This window comes from Cyanistes caeruleus, chromosome 9, assembly GCF_971803275.1.
Source record: "Cyanistes caeruleus chromosome 9, bCyaCae1.hap1.1, whole genome shotgun sequence".
Classification (NCBI taxonomy): domain Eukaryota; kingdom Metazoa; phylum Chordata; class Aves; order Passeriformes; family Paridae; genus Cyanistes; species Cyanistes caeruleus.
This window is the reverse complement of record NC_141709.1, coordinates 32,568,938-32,582,870: the sequence shown is the minus strand read 5'-3', so window position 1 is coordinate 32,582,870 and position 13,933 is coordinate 32,568,938. Positions and strand designations below refer to the sequence as shown.

Sequence of the window (13,933 nt, the reverse complement as noted above, 5' to 3'; positions counted from 1 at the left end):
GGAGGGAGGAAACGGGGGGAGGAAGAGGAGGGAAGGAGGGAGGAAGAGGTTGGAGGGAGGTGTCGGGACTGGGCTGCGGCTGGAAGCGAAATTCCGGGAAGAGGTGCGGGAGCAGAAATCCCAGCTCTTTCAAGGGGTCAAAGGGCTGTTCTTTAACTGCGTTTCTCTATTTCTCTCTTTGCTTGGATTTTTTTTTCAAGGGGGGTGATTTTGTTTAATTTTTTTTTATGGTTTTCTTTGGGTTTTTTTCTGTGCGTGTGGTTTTTTTTTGTGTGGTTTCTTTCTTCCGGTTTAGGTGTTTTTGGGGTTTTGTTTTGTTTTTTTTTTGTTGTTGTTCGTTTGTTTTTTGTTTTGTTTTTTAATTCTGTGTCTTTTGATTCCTCCACAGGAAAATGCCTCCCATATCTCCAAACTACCTGAAGAACTTCAATTTCCAGTGTAAATACCCACCTGACTGTGCTTTGATTCAATTCTCTCTATTTCCTCTCTAAAAGTCCCATCAAAACCACTGCATCTCCTCTCACTCTCCTGAGGCTTTTTTTAGGGTTTCTTAAAAGTGTTTTGTAAAGTAGGTTCTTCATTAATCTGTTTGTCTTAAGCTGCTTAAAAATACTCATTGGCTGTATTGGGAGCCGAGGGCTTAAAAAAAAAAAAGTGTAGGATTTGTGGAGGATTGAGTTGAATTTCTCAACTGTCCGGAACTGGCATTAGTGCTCAGCATCCTAAGAAGGGTGATATTCCTGCTTTTCCTGGTACTCACCAGCCCAATTTTGGGTTCACGAAGCAAAGTAATGTGGGGTTTTTTTTCCATTTTGTGATTTTACTGCCTTCTGCTGGTCAGAGATGATCAGGCTGAGTTTAATTTTTTATAATCAGCACATGATCTAAAATTTAGCTGCAGTGCAAATGCCAGCATTAGATGCTTTGTGTATTTCTTGGTGTGTTTTTTTTTTTCTGCAGCCTCATGGATATATTTCACGTAGGAGGGTTGATCATTAAAGAGGATTGTAGGTTTTAATGTGCAGACTACATCTTGTTCCAAAAGCCTCCTGTTGGCTTGAAGTGGGGATGTAGCAGATCACCTTTCTAATCCTACCCTGCCTTTCAGCTCCCTGCTTGCCCTTTGATCCCAAGATAAAGAAAAAGAAAGATTTAAAAATAAAAACCATGTTGCTGTTTGCATAAACTCATGGAACCGTGGCCCCACGACAGTGCAGTTAAAAGAGGCCTGCTGCCTCCAGAATTTCATGATCTGTTTTAGGAATTATAGTTGTTTAAATTTTTATCTTTGCTTTTATTCCCTGAGACAGAGATGGATGTGCTTGTCTGTCTCTGTAGGGGCTGGAAGGTGGAGAGCTGAGGAGCTGACAGGGCTTGGCTGCCTAAATGTTGTACAAAGAATTATCTACCTGCTCAAAGGAAATGGTTGTTCCCCTTCCTGCACCTTCCTGCTCTCAAATTTAATAACCATACCCTGAATTGATAGGTCACACAAGGTGCCACCTGGATATACACTGTAAATCCCCTGGGCAGACAGGTTATGAGAGGGAAGATACTTATTTTCTGCTTTTTTTCCAACACAAAACAAAGCTTTGATTGCCAAATAATCACTCAGGCAACTGTAAATAATTGTCTTTAAAAGAGAGAGTTTGTTCTCATCCACCAGTTCCTATTTCTGTAGCAAATGTTTGCAGAGGGAGTGGGAGAGAGCTGAGCCCAACAAACTTACAAAAGATGTCACAGAGTTCATACTTTCAGCATTTTAATGGCATAAAACCATCTCTGAGCTCCATTTGAATGTTGTAAGGAGATTTTTAAAATCTGTGTTTCTGTAAAATATAATTTGTCTCTGCTGCTTTTTTTTTTATTTTTTTTTTATTTATAGGTAAACAAGGTGGGTAACACCAAGTGGCAATGGCAAGATTAAAAATTAGAGGAGATACTCTGATTTATGGAGATACACAATATTTATCCTCCAAACACTGCAGAATGGTAAGAGAACGCTGGGCAGTGGGGAATAAAGCTTCTTTTCCTGTTCCTGCTACTGTTCCTCCATCAGTAATCTGCAATATATTTAGAAAAGCTCATTAAACATTTGGCCAAATGTGCTTTCCCAAACATTGCTGTCTGAAGAGAGCAGACCTTGGGTCAAGTAGCTGGAGAGAAGGGAATTTTTCCTTGTTTATTTTTAGTTTGATTTCCTAGGGAAGTAACCCATCTGTGATCTGTTTCCCTCTGAAAGTTTTGAAACCATTCAAGTTTGCAAAGCCTCAGAGATATGAAACAACTCCAGTTTTTGTGGGAGTAGCTGCTCAGGTAAAAAGAGACTCTGGAACAGGAAAAGGGGAAACCATAGGAATTCAGACTGTGAATTTGTGCATCCTTCCAAGCAGCAGCGAGGGTGGAAGGGGCAGCAGGAGCTGGATTGCTCTGACGTGGTTTTCTCCCCCAAATTAGCCAGCAAACTTCTGCTTGTACTGAGTCCCTCCAAATCCAGATTTCCTTTCTCTATCCCAGGATTAGGGTAAGGAAGAGGAAGCTTCAGTAGGATACTTGGAAGAGTCTGTGCCCAGGCTACCCTTAATGTAAGATCCTAGTTATGCAAGAGGAAATAAAACACATTAATGCCAATTACAGGGTGTTGGACTGGGAAAGGCTGAGAGCTGTGCTTGGGGTAGAAACAAACAACAGAAATTATAAACATGAGCAGGAATTAATGGAAGCTCAGTTGGGAAGACTTTTGAGTTCTTCTCTGGGAAGATTTGATTTCTTGGACCCACCTTTTGAAGTGAAGAAAAAATAAATCTTCCAGGAGACATTAAAGCAGAAGTGAAGCTGCCATCAAATACCACCGTGTGAAGAAGGCTCTGGAAAGGCTGGTACAGTTCTGTGGGTATGTGAAGGAAAGAACAGGGATGTGAGGGATGTAGTGGAGGCTGCAGGAATTTAAATCTCCTGGTTTCTTATCAATCCAGCAGAATTTGGGTACTGTGCAGAACAGCAGCGCGTTCTCTCTTGCCAGAGCTGTCCAGAGGAGATCACATCTGTGCACTTTATGTCACACACGTGTAGCTCCTTACATTGGAACATTTGCCAAGAGAGGCAGAGATTTGGCCCTTCCCGAGTGCTCCTCGTTCCCCGCAGCTGCCAGGAGGTGGCTCTCTGCATTTGCAGTCCCTATTTACTACTTTGTTTATGGAATTACGCTGGACACGCTTTCCGTGGAAAATGTTTTCCCTGCGTCTGCCCTGAGGAAGTTTACGTCAGAAGAACAAGGAAGCCGTGGGCTCAGTAAATAATCTGCTAACAGGCAAGGCAAGGATCAGTTCACTTTTGTCCAAATGTTTTCTGGCTGTGATCCAAAGGGATTTTTCCTGTGCAGCACCTAATCTTATAAGATTATTTCTAGCAGGCTCAAGGAGTTACATCTGTGTTGGTAGGGTGCACTTACAAAATTTGATTATACCCCAGTAAAAGTCATTCTCAATTATAAAAACCCCCACATTTTAGTCACATGTTTTGAAGGATGCAGGTGGTTCATGGACAGGTACCCTGGTGAATGGATTAAAATGCTGCTTCATTCTCCCCCTTTCAGTGTGAGAAGAGAGAGTCCTGTATCCAGGCCATGGACTCCTTTTTGGAGGCAGTGATGTTTCCCCAAGGCTGATGTGTTCTGTTGGAATCCAGTGTGGAACAAGCCAGGTTCCTTCTTTGCTTCCTAAAACGTGGTGAGAAATTACAGTGTGTTAAAGAGGAGTAACTATTCAGTATCCTCGTAACGCTGGGAAAGTTCCAGGTATTAATTTGGTTACTAGGAATATGTAGCCTCTATTAAAGCATTAATTTAAATTAACTTAGGCTGTCTGGAGGTATTAATTGCATGTACACAGCCTCTCCACCCTTAATTTGTCTTCACCCTCACTCTGAGATATCAGACACCCTTGAGGACAATACATGGGCACAAAAACCTTTGTGCAAAATAAACAGTTTAACACTCCAAGTACATCATGAATCACATACAATTTCCCTCTATTTTAAAAGAAAGTGGTTCCATCTTCTTTTTTCAGGAAAACTTGCCACACAACAGTTGTTTCTAAATCAGAGGGATCTGCTAGTTCCTAAAGAAGTATTTTTATTGCAGACTGTAATTCCATGTAACAGGTTTCTCTGGTGGTCACATCCTCCTCTTAGCAAAGCTTGAGTTTGTTTCTTCAGACTAAGCATTTTCTTCAGTTAATTCACTTCTAAGATGACAAAACAAGAGGCAGAAGAATTGTGACTGTGCCTGTGAAGAGGCAACACTCACCTTTGCACCCAAAATATCACCCTCAAACCACCACATCAATCCCCTCCAGGTTGTTACCATGAATTCTTGTATTTGGCATTATTGAATTTATAATGGTCAACTGAATTTTTTTTTCCCTCTTATTTCTTCACTTTTCCCTTGACTTCTCTTGGTTAATGCTGCAGTCACTGCAAAAGTTAGGGTCAATCTACAGAAGCTCTTGGAGTTTTTGCAAGGTCACATGTACATTTCTACCAATGTTAGTGATCTCTTACTATTTTAACTCACAGACTTTGGAGACTTTTGCCGGTCACTATCTGAAAAGTAATGAGAAATCTGTATTTTTCTGAAATTCACTGGGTGTTGACTATTAATTGAGGGGTTTTACTCGTATTTAACCCAACTGTATGGAGAAAACCTATTTCTCTGCAAAGCAATGCCATCCTGATGTGACAACATAAAATATCTGTATTTGATAGAGATCCATTTTATATCCTCGTGGGATGGCTGGAGCTCCTCTGGCCCAGCTCTCAGCTATAGAAAAAGCCAAGGAATAGCAAATGCAACATCAAAACTCAGCAAATAGTGCCCAGAACATAACCAAAGTCCTTTCTCTGTGGTAATGACTGACAGGAGGAGAAAATGAAACCTAAAATCCCAAAGGTCTCCAGTGGACCTTGGATACTCCGTGGCTGCTGGGGCTGGGCTGCTCTTTGCACCCTCTGGCAGCAGGAAGAGCCTCCCTTTCAGAACTGCAGGATTCCCAGTTTTGGTCTCAGAGTTTGGGTTAGGCAGGGATATTTTTCCCTCCTGCATTCCAGGCTGGTGCTATTTTGGAAAGAAAAAAGGAGGGAAGAGGAAACATTCCCTTCCCTTGGTGGTCCCTGGTGCTTTGTTCTGTTCTTGTGAGCACACACACTCGGGTGTGAGAGTTTGGTGATAGAATTCCAGACTGGTTTGGGTTGGAAGGGACCTGAAAGCTCATCCAATTCCACCCCCTGCCATGGGCAGGGACACCTTCCACTGTGCCAGGGTGCTCCAGGCCCTGTCCTGGCTTTGAGCGCTTCCAGAGATGGGCAGCCACAATTTCTATGGATCTGAGGAGGTAAATCTCTTATCCCTGTGTGAGGGCCTTCTCTGGTGTGCAATTCCACACTCAGGCAGCAACTCCAGAGCAAAAGTCTTTTGTCTTGGCAGGCGTTTGTGGGATATTTCCTCCCCTCCCCCTTGGAGAAGAACATCCCTTTCTCAGTGCCTACAATAGGTCTTTGCTTCCCAGGATCTCTGTCTGTGTGCACGTGTGTGACACATGACAGCACCTTTGTGTCGCTGGGCACAGCCTCACCCGCAGAAGATTCACTTGGTGGCTGCATTAAATCCACTGGGATCACTCACACACGGAGATATTTGCAGGTTTTGGGGCACTGCCTGTGTAAACACACACAAACAGCAAAGCAGAGGAATTACACACAGCTGGAAATCAGCAGCTCCTGCAAGGGGAAGGATTGGTGTCCTCGATGGAAACATTCACACCACACAAACAGATGGAGAGGGGGGAATTAACTCTCCTGCTTCTGGACACTTCCTGGGTGACTATTAATAGTGTCCTGGTTTGGATTAATGCACAGCATATGTCAGGTAACAGGAATTATCTGCTAGATCATGTCCTGGGCTCGATCTTTTTTTGAAGTCACAAAACAATCAGGTTTTTTTCAATAACTCCCCACCTTCTACCTCCTCTTCCCATTAGAATGACCCCACACCATGACATGGTTGCAGACACTGGTAGTAAGGCATGTTTGGATGGGAAGATGGATGGTACAGTCTTCCAACCATCTTCTGAAACATCATTAGGGATAATTTTTAGCCTTTTTGTAGGAAAAGATGGGTTGATATGGGGCAGGATTGACTGGGAATTTTGTTTGGCCAAGGAACCTGTGACACCCATCAAGGTCTTAAGCTATGCCGGGGGTTTTAGGTTGGACATCAGGTGAATTTCTTCATGGAAAGGGTGATAAGACATTGGCAGGGTCTGCCCAAGGAACTTTGGATTCCTCACTCCTGGAGGTGTCCAAGGAAGGGCTGGAGGTGGCACTCAGTTCTCTCAGCGGTGACAAGGTGGGATCGGGCACAGCTTGGACTCGATGCTCCTGGAGGGCTTTTCCAACCTCAGTGATCCTGGGATTTAGTGCTCCCAAGTGTTGGCCTGGCAGCAGCTTTGGGCTGAGGGCTGGGGAGCGATGCTGAGGAGCCTTTCCCCAAGCCACCGGTGGATCCCCATCAGTGCCAAGAACAGCCCCAAGCGCTCTGTGTTCACTTGGGAATAAAGCAGCACCGCAAGGGGTATAGACACACTCGGGCTGGGAGCCCGAGCCCGGTGGGGGTCACGACCTGGGGAGAAGAACTGGGACAGGGATGGGGAGAGAGGATAGGGACAGGGGATGGGGACAGGGATGGGGAGAGAGGATAGGGAGAGAGGACGGGGATAGGAACAGGGACAGGGATGGGGAGACAGAATGGGGACGGGGACAGGGATGGGAAGAGAGGATGGACACAGGGACAGGGACAGGGACAGGGACGGGGACAGGAGCGGGCCGGCCGCGGTCACTCCCCGCCGTATATCTGCGAGGAGCGGCCCCCCGGCAGGAAGGGGGAGGAGGCGGCGAGCGCCGGGGGTGGGAGCTGCGCCGCTCAAGTGCGCGGCTCGGCGGAGCATTACGGCGGCCGAGCGCTGCCCGGGCCGGCAGCGCGGAGCCCGCAGCGCGGCCATGGCCGAGCGCCGCGCCTTCGCCCAGAAGATCAGCAGGTACCGGGGGCGGCCGGGCCGGCGGCGGCGGCGGCGCCGCGTGTGGGGGCGGGCGGGCCCGGCCGCGGGGGCTCCGCCGCTGCCGCGCCCCGGGGACGAGCGGGCCCGGCGCGGCCCGCGGGTGCCCGCGCCCCGCCGGCCTCCGGGGGCGCCGGGCAGGGTCCGCCCGGAGCGGCCGCGGGGCTGCGGCCCCCCCCGCCGCCTCAGAGGGCCCGGAGCGGGCGCGGCGGCCGCCGAGCGCGGGGCCGCTCCCCCGAGGCAGCTCCCGCGGGGGAGCGGGGGAGGGAGGGAGAAAGAGGAGGAAAAGAGCCCTGGAATTCCGCTCCCGCGAACAAAGGCCGGGCGGGCGCTTTGTGCAGCCCCTCCGGCCGCACAATGGGCGGCACGGCGCTTTCCTGCCCGAGCCGGCCCTGCCCCGGCCGCCTCCCGGCGCTGCCCCGGCCCCGCACCTGGGAGGGGAGCGCCGACCTCCCGCCGGCTGGAAAATGGAGAGAGAGAGAGAGAGAGAGAGAAAGCTCCTTTCCAGCGCCTGCCTTTTGTGTGTGAGCACGGCTGCTTCGCCGTGGCACCGCTCCTTGGACGCGCGGGGCTACATGAGCATCGCGGTGCTGAGCATCCTTGGGTTTCTCAAAGTTTGGTTATTTTTTAAAGAGGAGTGTTTATATAAATTTACCTGTCAGCAGCAGGTTTCTGGTGATTTACACCGCGAGTTAGGCATGTGGTTCCAGGTGGGAACAGTCTTTCTGTCTGCAGGTCTGAGCAGGTAGCCTTTGGTGACCGTGGTACCTCTCCTGCCTGTAACCAGCAGTGGAGTGACAGCGAGAACCATCAGTTCTGCCAGAGCTGTTCAGGAGGCTGTGGACAATAGCAAAAGGAGTCTCATTTTCATGGCATTGAGTGAGAAGCTGTAGGTACAAGCAGTTGCAGCTGGAGAAGCCGTGATGGAGAAGGGTCATGGACAAAGAAAAAGGAGGTCAAAGGAAAAGGCTGGGTAGGAGGTAGAGGAATGTCATCAGTCCCACCCCACTCATGATCTGCAAACAGGTGAAAACGCTGCTCTTCAGGTTCCCTGCACGTTTTCCTGTGCACCAACCAGGGGTTAATGTGACAGGTCAAGGAGCGGGGAGGGATGGATTTGCTGCCAGACCGTTTTTCCTGCTTCTTGATTGTAGTCATAGAAATAGTCACATGAGGCACAAGCACTGGAAGTCAGAGTGTCAGAGTTGTGCAGCCCTGGCAGGAAGTTAAATAGGATGGCCCTGGGGTGACCACTGTGGTGCTCAGCATTCCTGCCTGATCCACTGGGTTGTAGCACAGCTGTGCCACCTCTGTGCACCTTTTGGGCTAACCTGATACCTAATACCTAATACCACTCCGTGTATTTCTCCGTGTGTTTGTGGGCAGATGTGGTTTTTAAACAGGTTGGGTTCACCTGTGCCTGTAGAAGGAGCCGGGTGCTTTGCAGTGAGGTCGGGGCTGTTGCATCTCCAACTTTCCTTTACACTTGTAAGATTGTTGTGTTTTCTGTGGGGTTTCCCGTGCCGTAGTGTCATGTTTTGAGAAATCTCAAATTCCTGGTTTGTGGCCTGCACATCCAGGCAAAAGCTTGTGAGCAGAGTGTTGCACCTGGGGATGCCCAGGCTGGGCTGTTACCCTTCTCCTGCTGCTGCTGGGAATGTTGCTGTTTCAGGGGGTGAGAGATTGGAGCAAGCAGTGCACAGGAGTCCCAGAGCTGTGCTGGTGGCTGCTGGAAACCCTTCTCCAGTTCCATTGTTTCAAGAAGAATAGATCCCTCGAATTTTCACACTCTGCCCTCCGGTTTGGCTGACTCATCGAGGTGGACTTAGCATTTGTCTTATTCACAGGAAATAGCCATGCTGCTCTTGCTTTGCCTGTGTGCTTCAAATGGATGTCATTCAGATCCACCAAGACAGATTCCTTTAGTCCAGCTGCACGTTTCTAAATTGGTTGTTACAGCAGAGGTAGAAAAACAAACGTGGGATGGGCTCAGTGTTTCTTGGAAAGCCCAGGGATGTGTCCCACGGCTCAGATTTACCTGCTGTGATTTCTTCAGCCACCTCAAGGGCATGATCAGAATGCTGGTGCCATGGTCATTGCATCCAAATCTTTGAATATTGGGCAGAGGCTATCAGTAATTGACCCAGCAGTTTTAAAATACTTTTTTAAGACTATGTTACAAGGTGTCTTCATGATTAGGTCCTGCTGAGTTTTTGCAGGATGGATTTAAACTAGAATTTGGCCATCACAGGTGTTTACTAATTCTTCTTGACTCCATCAGAAGAAACTCCTGAGTTAAACACACTGAAATGAGTTAATAATTTCTAAGGTCTTGCCTGAAATTGCTAATTTTTAATTGAAAATATATTGGTAGAAAATGTTTTATTAAGCTGTGGTGGATCCCATCCTTCTGCAGCATCCTGATGCTTCTGTAGCAGCACAGAGACTGTTGCTTCCATCTCTGTACGTGAGAGCAGAGGAACTTCAGTGCCACCTGTGCCTGGTGCACATTCCCAGTTGTGTTATCCCAGTACATTTTTTGGATATGGGGCTGCTTGGCAAAGAAATAGGATAGGGAAACCCCCCCATCAAAAGGGTCACTTCTGAGTTCCTGGATGTCCCAGTAACTGGAGCTTGTTGTATCCCAGCACTCCAGTGTTTCCTGAGGCAGAGGAAAAGGTGTGCAGGCTTTTTAGAGTTCAAAAAAGAGAAAGAAAAGCTCCCCCTTTAAACCTCACACAGCAGAAACATTACAGGGATAAACTCATGTAGGCTTTCCTGTGAGCCCCTGACTCAGTGCCTTGTCAGTGCTCTTGGACCATCCTGAGGCTGGGTTATCTGGGGAATTCAGAGCTGCTCCTTTGGTCATTCCATCACCATGGATGTGCCTTTGCTTGGAAAGAGTTTTGATCCTCCTTTCCTGCTCCCACAGTAGGAGAGGATCCCTGTGACTTGGAACAGCACACCTGCCCTGCCCTCTGTTTTACAGTGTCAGCCTCACACAAACCCCACAGTGTGATTTTTACAACTTCTCTGTATTCTTTTGCTAGGTTTTTCAGTTTTCCTGTGCCCAGCTGTCAGTGGAGTGCAGAGAAAACAGTTTTTACTTTGTGGCTCCAGCCCCTTCCCAGGTGCTTCCATGTGAACAGGAACCCCATGAGGTGCTGCTGTCTGGGGCATCTTCAGTGGGGGCTGATCCTGCTCCCAGACATTCAGTGACTTGGAAATTCCCCCTCATCCAGGCCTCTTACACTATATGGGATTCCTGGAGTAATCACAGCTTGTCTTTATGGATTTGAACTGAGGGGAAGATACTTGTGTTCACTACGTTCAGAGCATCTTATTTCTGCTGCAGCTCCCTTTACACTGATGGGGTGCTGTAAAAGGGGACTTGGGAAGGCTAAATTTGCATTTATGTTCATTTAGAGTCCTTTTACACTCCCTGAATGCTGTGTCAGGGGGGTTGACAGCCTCCTTTGCCCAGCCCCAGGGTAAAGAGGGATGGTGTGAAACCTGCACCCACTGAAACCAAGAGCAGAGCTGTCACTGGCTCCCAGGAGCACCAAGTTGGGCCAGAAACGTGGTCACAGCAGAATATTCATCACAGTTTATTCTCTTCCCACATCCAGATTTGCGTTGTCAAAACACTGTCACAGATAACTGGAAGGATTTTTACCAGGAATTTCAGAGCATCCCTTTCCCGTTCTCTCCAGAACTCCCGCTGGCTGTCCCCATTCGGCCTCTGTGGATGTCTCACGTGGGAGTCAAAACCCAAGAAAATCCCTGACTGCTTAAAGCAAGGGAGAAGGCAGGGCCAAAACTTCATCTCCAGGGCTCTGCTGCAGAGCTGCTTCTCTGGCCAAGGCTTCCTTCTTTGGCTGGGTGTTTTTAGCTTGAGGTGTGACTTTGCTGTCCTGCAGGATCCAGTCCTGTGGTGATGTCCTGGGAGCTCATCCCTCCACTGCAGCCCAGGGGTGACGTTTCAGCCTCAATAATCAAATATTATCAGAAGAGCACCACAGGCAGTGTTGTGTGATGTTTTCTCTTTTAATCAATGGTGAGGAAAAAGGGAACATGTTGTTGCTTGTCTGTGTTAATTTAAGAACCCACACAACACCCTGCAGCGGTCAGGATCAAGCTGGGCATTTCCTCAGCTGTAAATCAAACCCGTTTCACTCCGAGGAGAAGGAGTTCACTCAGAAGGAAACAGGACCTGGGGTTTAGGAGGAAGGAACTGGCTGGGTGGCTCCAGGCCAGAGCTCTCCCTGCATCCCTGGAGCAGGTTCCCTCATCCATCAGAGCTTCCCTGGATGGTGACTCACACCTGGATGGGGCTGCAGGCAGGACAGCCCAGCTGGAGCACGTGGGGACAGAGGGCCAGGTGCTCTCTGCAGAGGTGACACACACAGCCAGTGCCACTGGGCTTTTGGGATCCACATCCAAGCACAGTGAGTCAGGAGGATGGATGCCTCCAGCCCGTGCTGGCTGAACAGAGGGTGATGCTTTCACTTGAAAAAGTAAATGGTGTGGAAATGCAGTTTTCTCTGTCTGAGGCAGAAGAAGCAGCTCTGCTGGGGCTGCAGATGCCTCGCTGTGCCAGGCTGCCTTTCTCAGAGGCTCCCTGGGTGTGCAGTCCCTGCATGTGACAGCCAGGCTGAGGAACAGGCAGGAGGAGCACTTCTGTAATTAGCAGGATGGGGAGAACCAATTTGCCTTGCCCTTTCCCAGTGGAGAGGGCCCTGGAAAAGGGAGACTTCCTCACATTGCCCCAGGCTGTCCCCAACCCACCTTTGCTGGGAGACAGGAGAGTTCCTAACCTTGCTTGGCATCACCAGGGAGATCTTGGGGAGTCTTTTCTGGGGGAAGGCAAAAAGAAGAACTGATATTTCCAGTTCGCTGCTTAAGCTAAAAAAATGTTAAAAAAAATAAAAATAAAAAGGAACAGTTTTTGGGTTTGACCAGGCAGGGCACATAGAAACAGAAATGATTTTTGTGTGTTGTAAAGAACCCTGGGAGTGCAAACAAATGGTTTCATTTTGTTATTTACAGCTCAGAGTACTTTTGAGAATGACCAGTTTTGTTTTGCTTCGGGAGCCAGTTCCAAGAGGAATTTTTTTCCCTCTTCTTTGTGGGTTTTCTTTTTTTTTCTTTTTCTGTGTGAACCACACACACACACACAGTAATTAACCAGTGAAGAAGGTCAGAAAGGAAGTGACTGGGGAAGATGTACTTTAAACAGACATTCATGAGGCTGTGGGCTATAATTAACTGGAATGTTTGTCTGAGGTTCCCAGGTTATGTGTTGAATATTAGATAAGTTATTAGAGGCAATTTTTTATTTGTCCTTTTAATTATCAAAGCTTTAATGGCTCTTCAGCTCTAGCAAATTAATTTTTTCTTTTTTCTTTTTTTTTTTTTTTACATTTGGAGAATATTTATTTGTCTTTTCTTGCTGGGGTTTGGTGTAACACCAGCATTGATTTGGGTTAGAAATAGTGCTCAGGGTTATAGTGCAGCATGAACTGCTGGTCATGAGCAGTGTGCCATGGACAAACAGCCTCTGGGAGTGGAGGAGGAGAAGGCAAGTGTCTCCATGGAGTGATGGAATGGTCTGTGTTGGAAGGGACCTTAAAGGTCATTCTGTGGTCAGGGACACCTTCCACTGGACCAGATGTTATTTGTTTTGGGGAAACTGGGAACCTCTGGGAGGAAACAGTGAGGAAGCAGCCCTAAAAGAAGTCAGCTGAGATATTTTCTCAATGTGGAAATACTCATTTGGTTCTCCAAAAGTTCTACTCCTTCTCTGGAGTCAGTGATCAGGATGAAGCACATCTGCTGGAAGTTCTGATTCCCAACTGGAGCAACTCCAGAAAAGCCATTGGGTGACCAAGGGAGCCCAAAGGCTGGAAGGGGACACCTGGCAGGTAGAAAGGAGTGGGAGAGGTCTCTTGAGCCTGATCATGCTGCCACAAACCCAAAGGAGTGTAGATTACCCATAAATACATCTGGAGGTCAGGTTACATTAGGAGATGGTTTCTGGTTGTCAGAGGCACGATGCTTTCTGGTGGGGAGGTGGTGTCCAAAACCTCTGTGAATGCAGTGATACAGAAATGAGACAGTCTGAGCTGTGGGTTGGGCTGCAGGCTTGGGATAAATAATTCCTGAGCACACTCCACTTGGGAATTCTGAGGTTTACTTCACGTGGGAAGAGTTTTGGTGGGTGCTTGTGAAAGCTGGAGAGGCAGGAGTGCTTCAGACTTGAGAGTAATGCTGGTTTCTTGGTGAAACCCAGTGAAGGTTCAGTTCTGACTTGCTGTTGTCCTGCTTTGGGGGAATTTTCAAAATCCAGTGAGGTTATTAATGGTGCAGCAGCAGGGCTGATCTCTTTTGTGGCACCACATTCCTGCTGGACCACGGAGATGCCTTGGGTTCCTGAGGATCCACGGATTCAGGCGGAGTCAGGCATGGCTGTGCTTCCACAGCTGAGGACAAGTTCCCTCCCCTGGTTGTACTTTCCACCTGGAAACAATGCCTCTTGAAAATGGGGAAGGGTTTTTAGTTTTTCTTGCATTGTGCTGTGCTCTTTAGTTTTCCTGCCAGGGCCCTCTCTGTGCCTCATCAGGAGTGACACAAAACACACTGAGAGAGCCTGGTTTGAAGCAGAGCCCGTCTGCATCCTGGGGACGAGCTTTTCCATCCTCAGCCACAGCTCCATGGTGTGTTTTCCATGCCAAGCAGCCATTTTAATCCATTCCAAATTCCCCAACAAAAGCCAGCAGCACGTGTGGTTTGCTGTCACGTGTGGATGTGCATGCACATGTGGT

At 48.1% G+C, this 13,933-nt stretch overlaps 1 protein-coding gene and 1 long non-coding RNA gene across 33 annotated transcripts in view; both read left to right on the top strand.

Annotated features, from left to right (window-relative positions):
- The first annotated feature begins 34 nt into the window (after positions 1 to 34).
- Positions 35 to 3,850, top strand: LOC111944372 (uncharacterized). Of its 2 annotated transcripts, none has more exons than XR_015290423.1 (6): positions 35 to 103; positions 389 to 438; positions 1,886 to 1,992; positions 2,813 to 2,893; positions 2,976 to 3,315; positions 3,596 to 3,850. It is a non-coding gene; the product is annotated as an uncharacterized LOC111944372 (long non-coding RNA). The 2 variants fall into 2 exon arrangements; XR_015290422.1 differs by having other exon boundaries at positions 38 to 103; positions 2,638 to 2,893.
- A 3,057-nt stretch (positions 3,851 to 6,907) lies between these two features.
- DOCK7 (dedicator of cytokinesis 7) overlaps positions 6,908 to 13,933 on the top strand; it is a 91,723-nt gene continuing 84,697 nt past the window's right edge. For 23 of the 31 annotated variants that reach the window (XR_015290413.1, XR_015290414.1, XM_086901780.1 and 20 more), the window contains exon 1: positions 6,936 to 7,091. Coding sequence is in view for 29 of the 31 variants with exons in the window: in XM_086901780.1 (XP_086757906.1) it covers positions 7,054 to 7,091 (38 nt within the window). In the remaining 2 variants the exon portion in view is untranslated. Of the gene's footprint in view, positions 7,092 to 13,933 lie in introns of all 31 variants that reach the window. The other 8 variants (XM_086901773.1, XM_086901772.1, XM_086901769.1 and 5 more) reach the window with 3 other exon arrangements.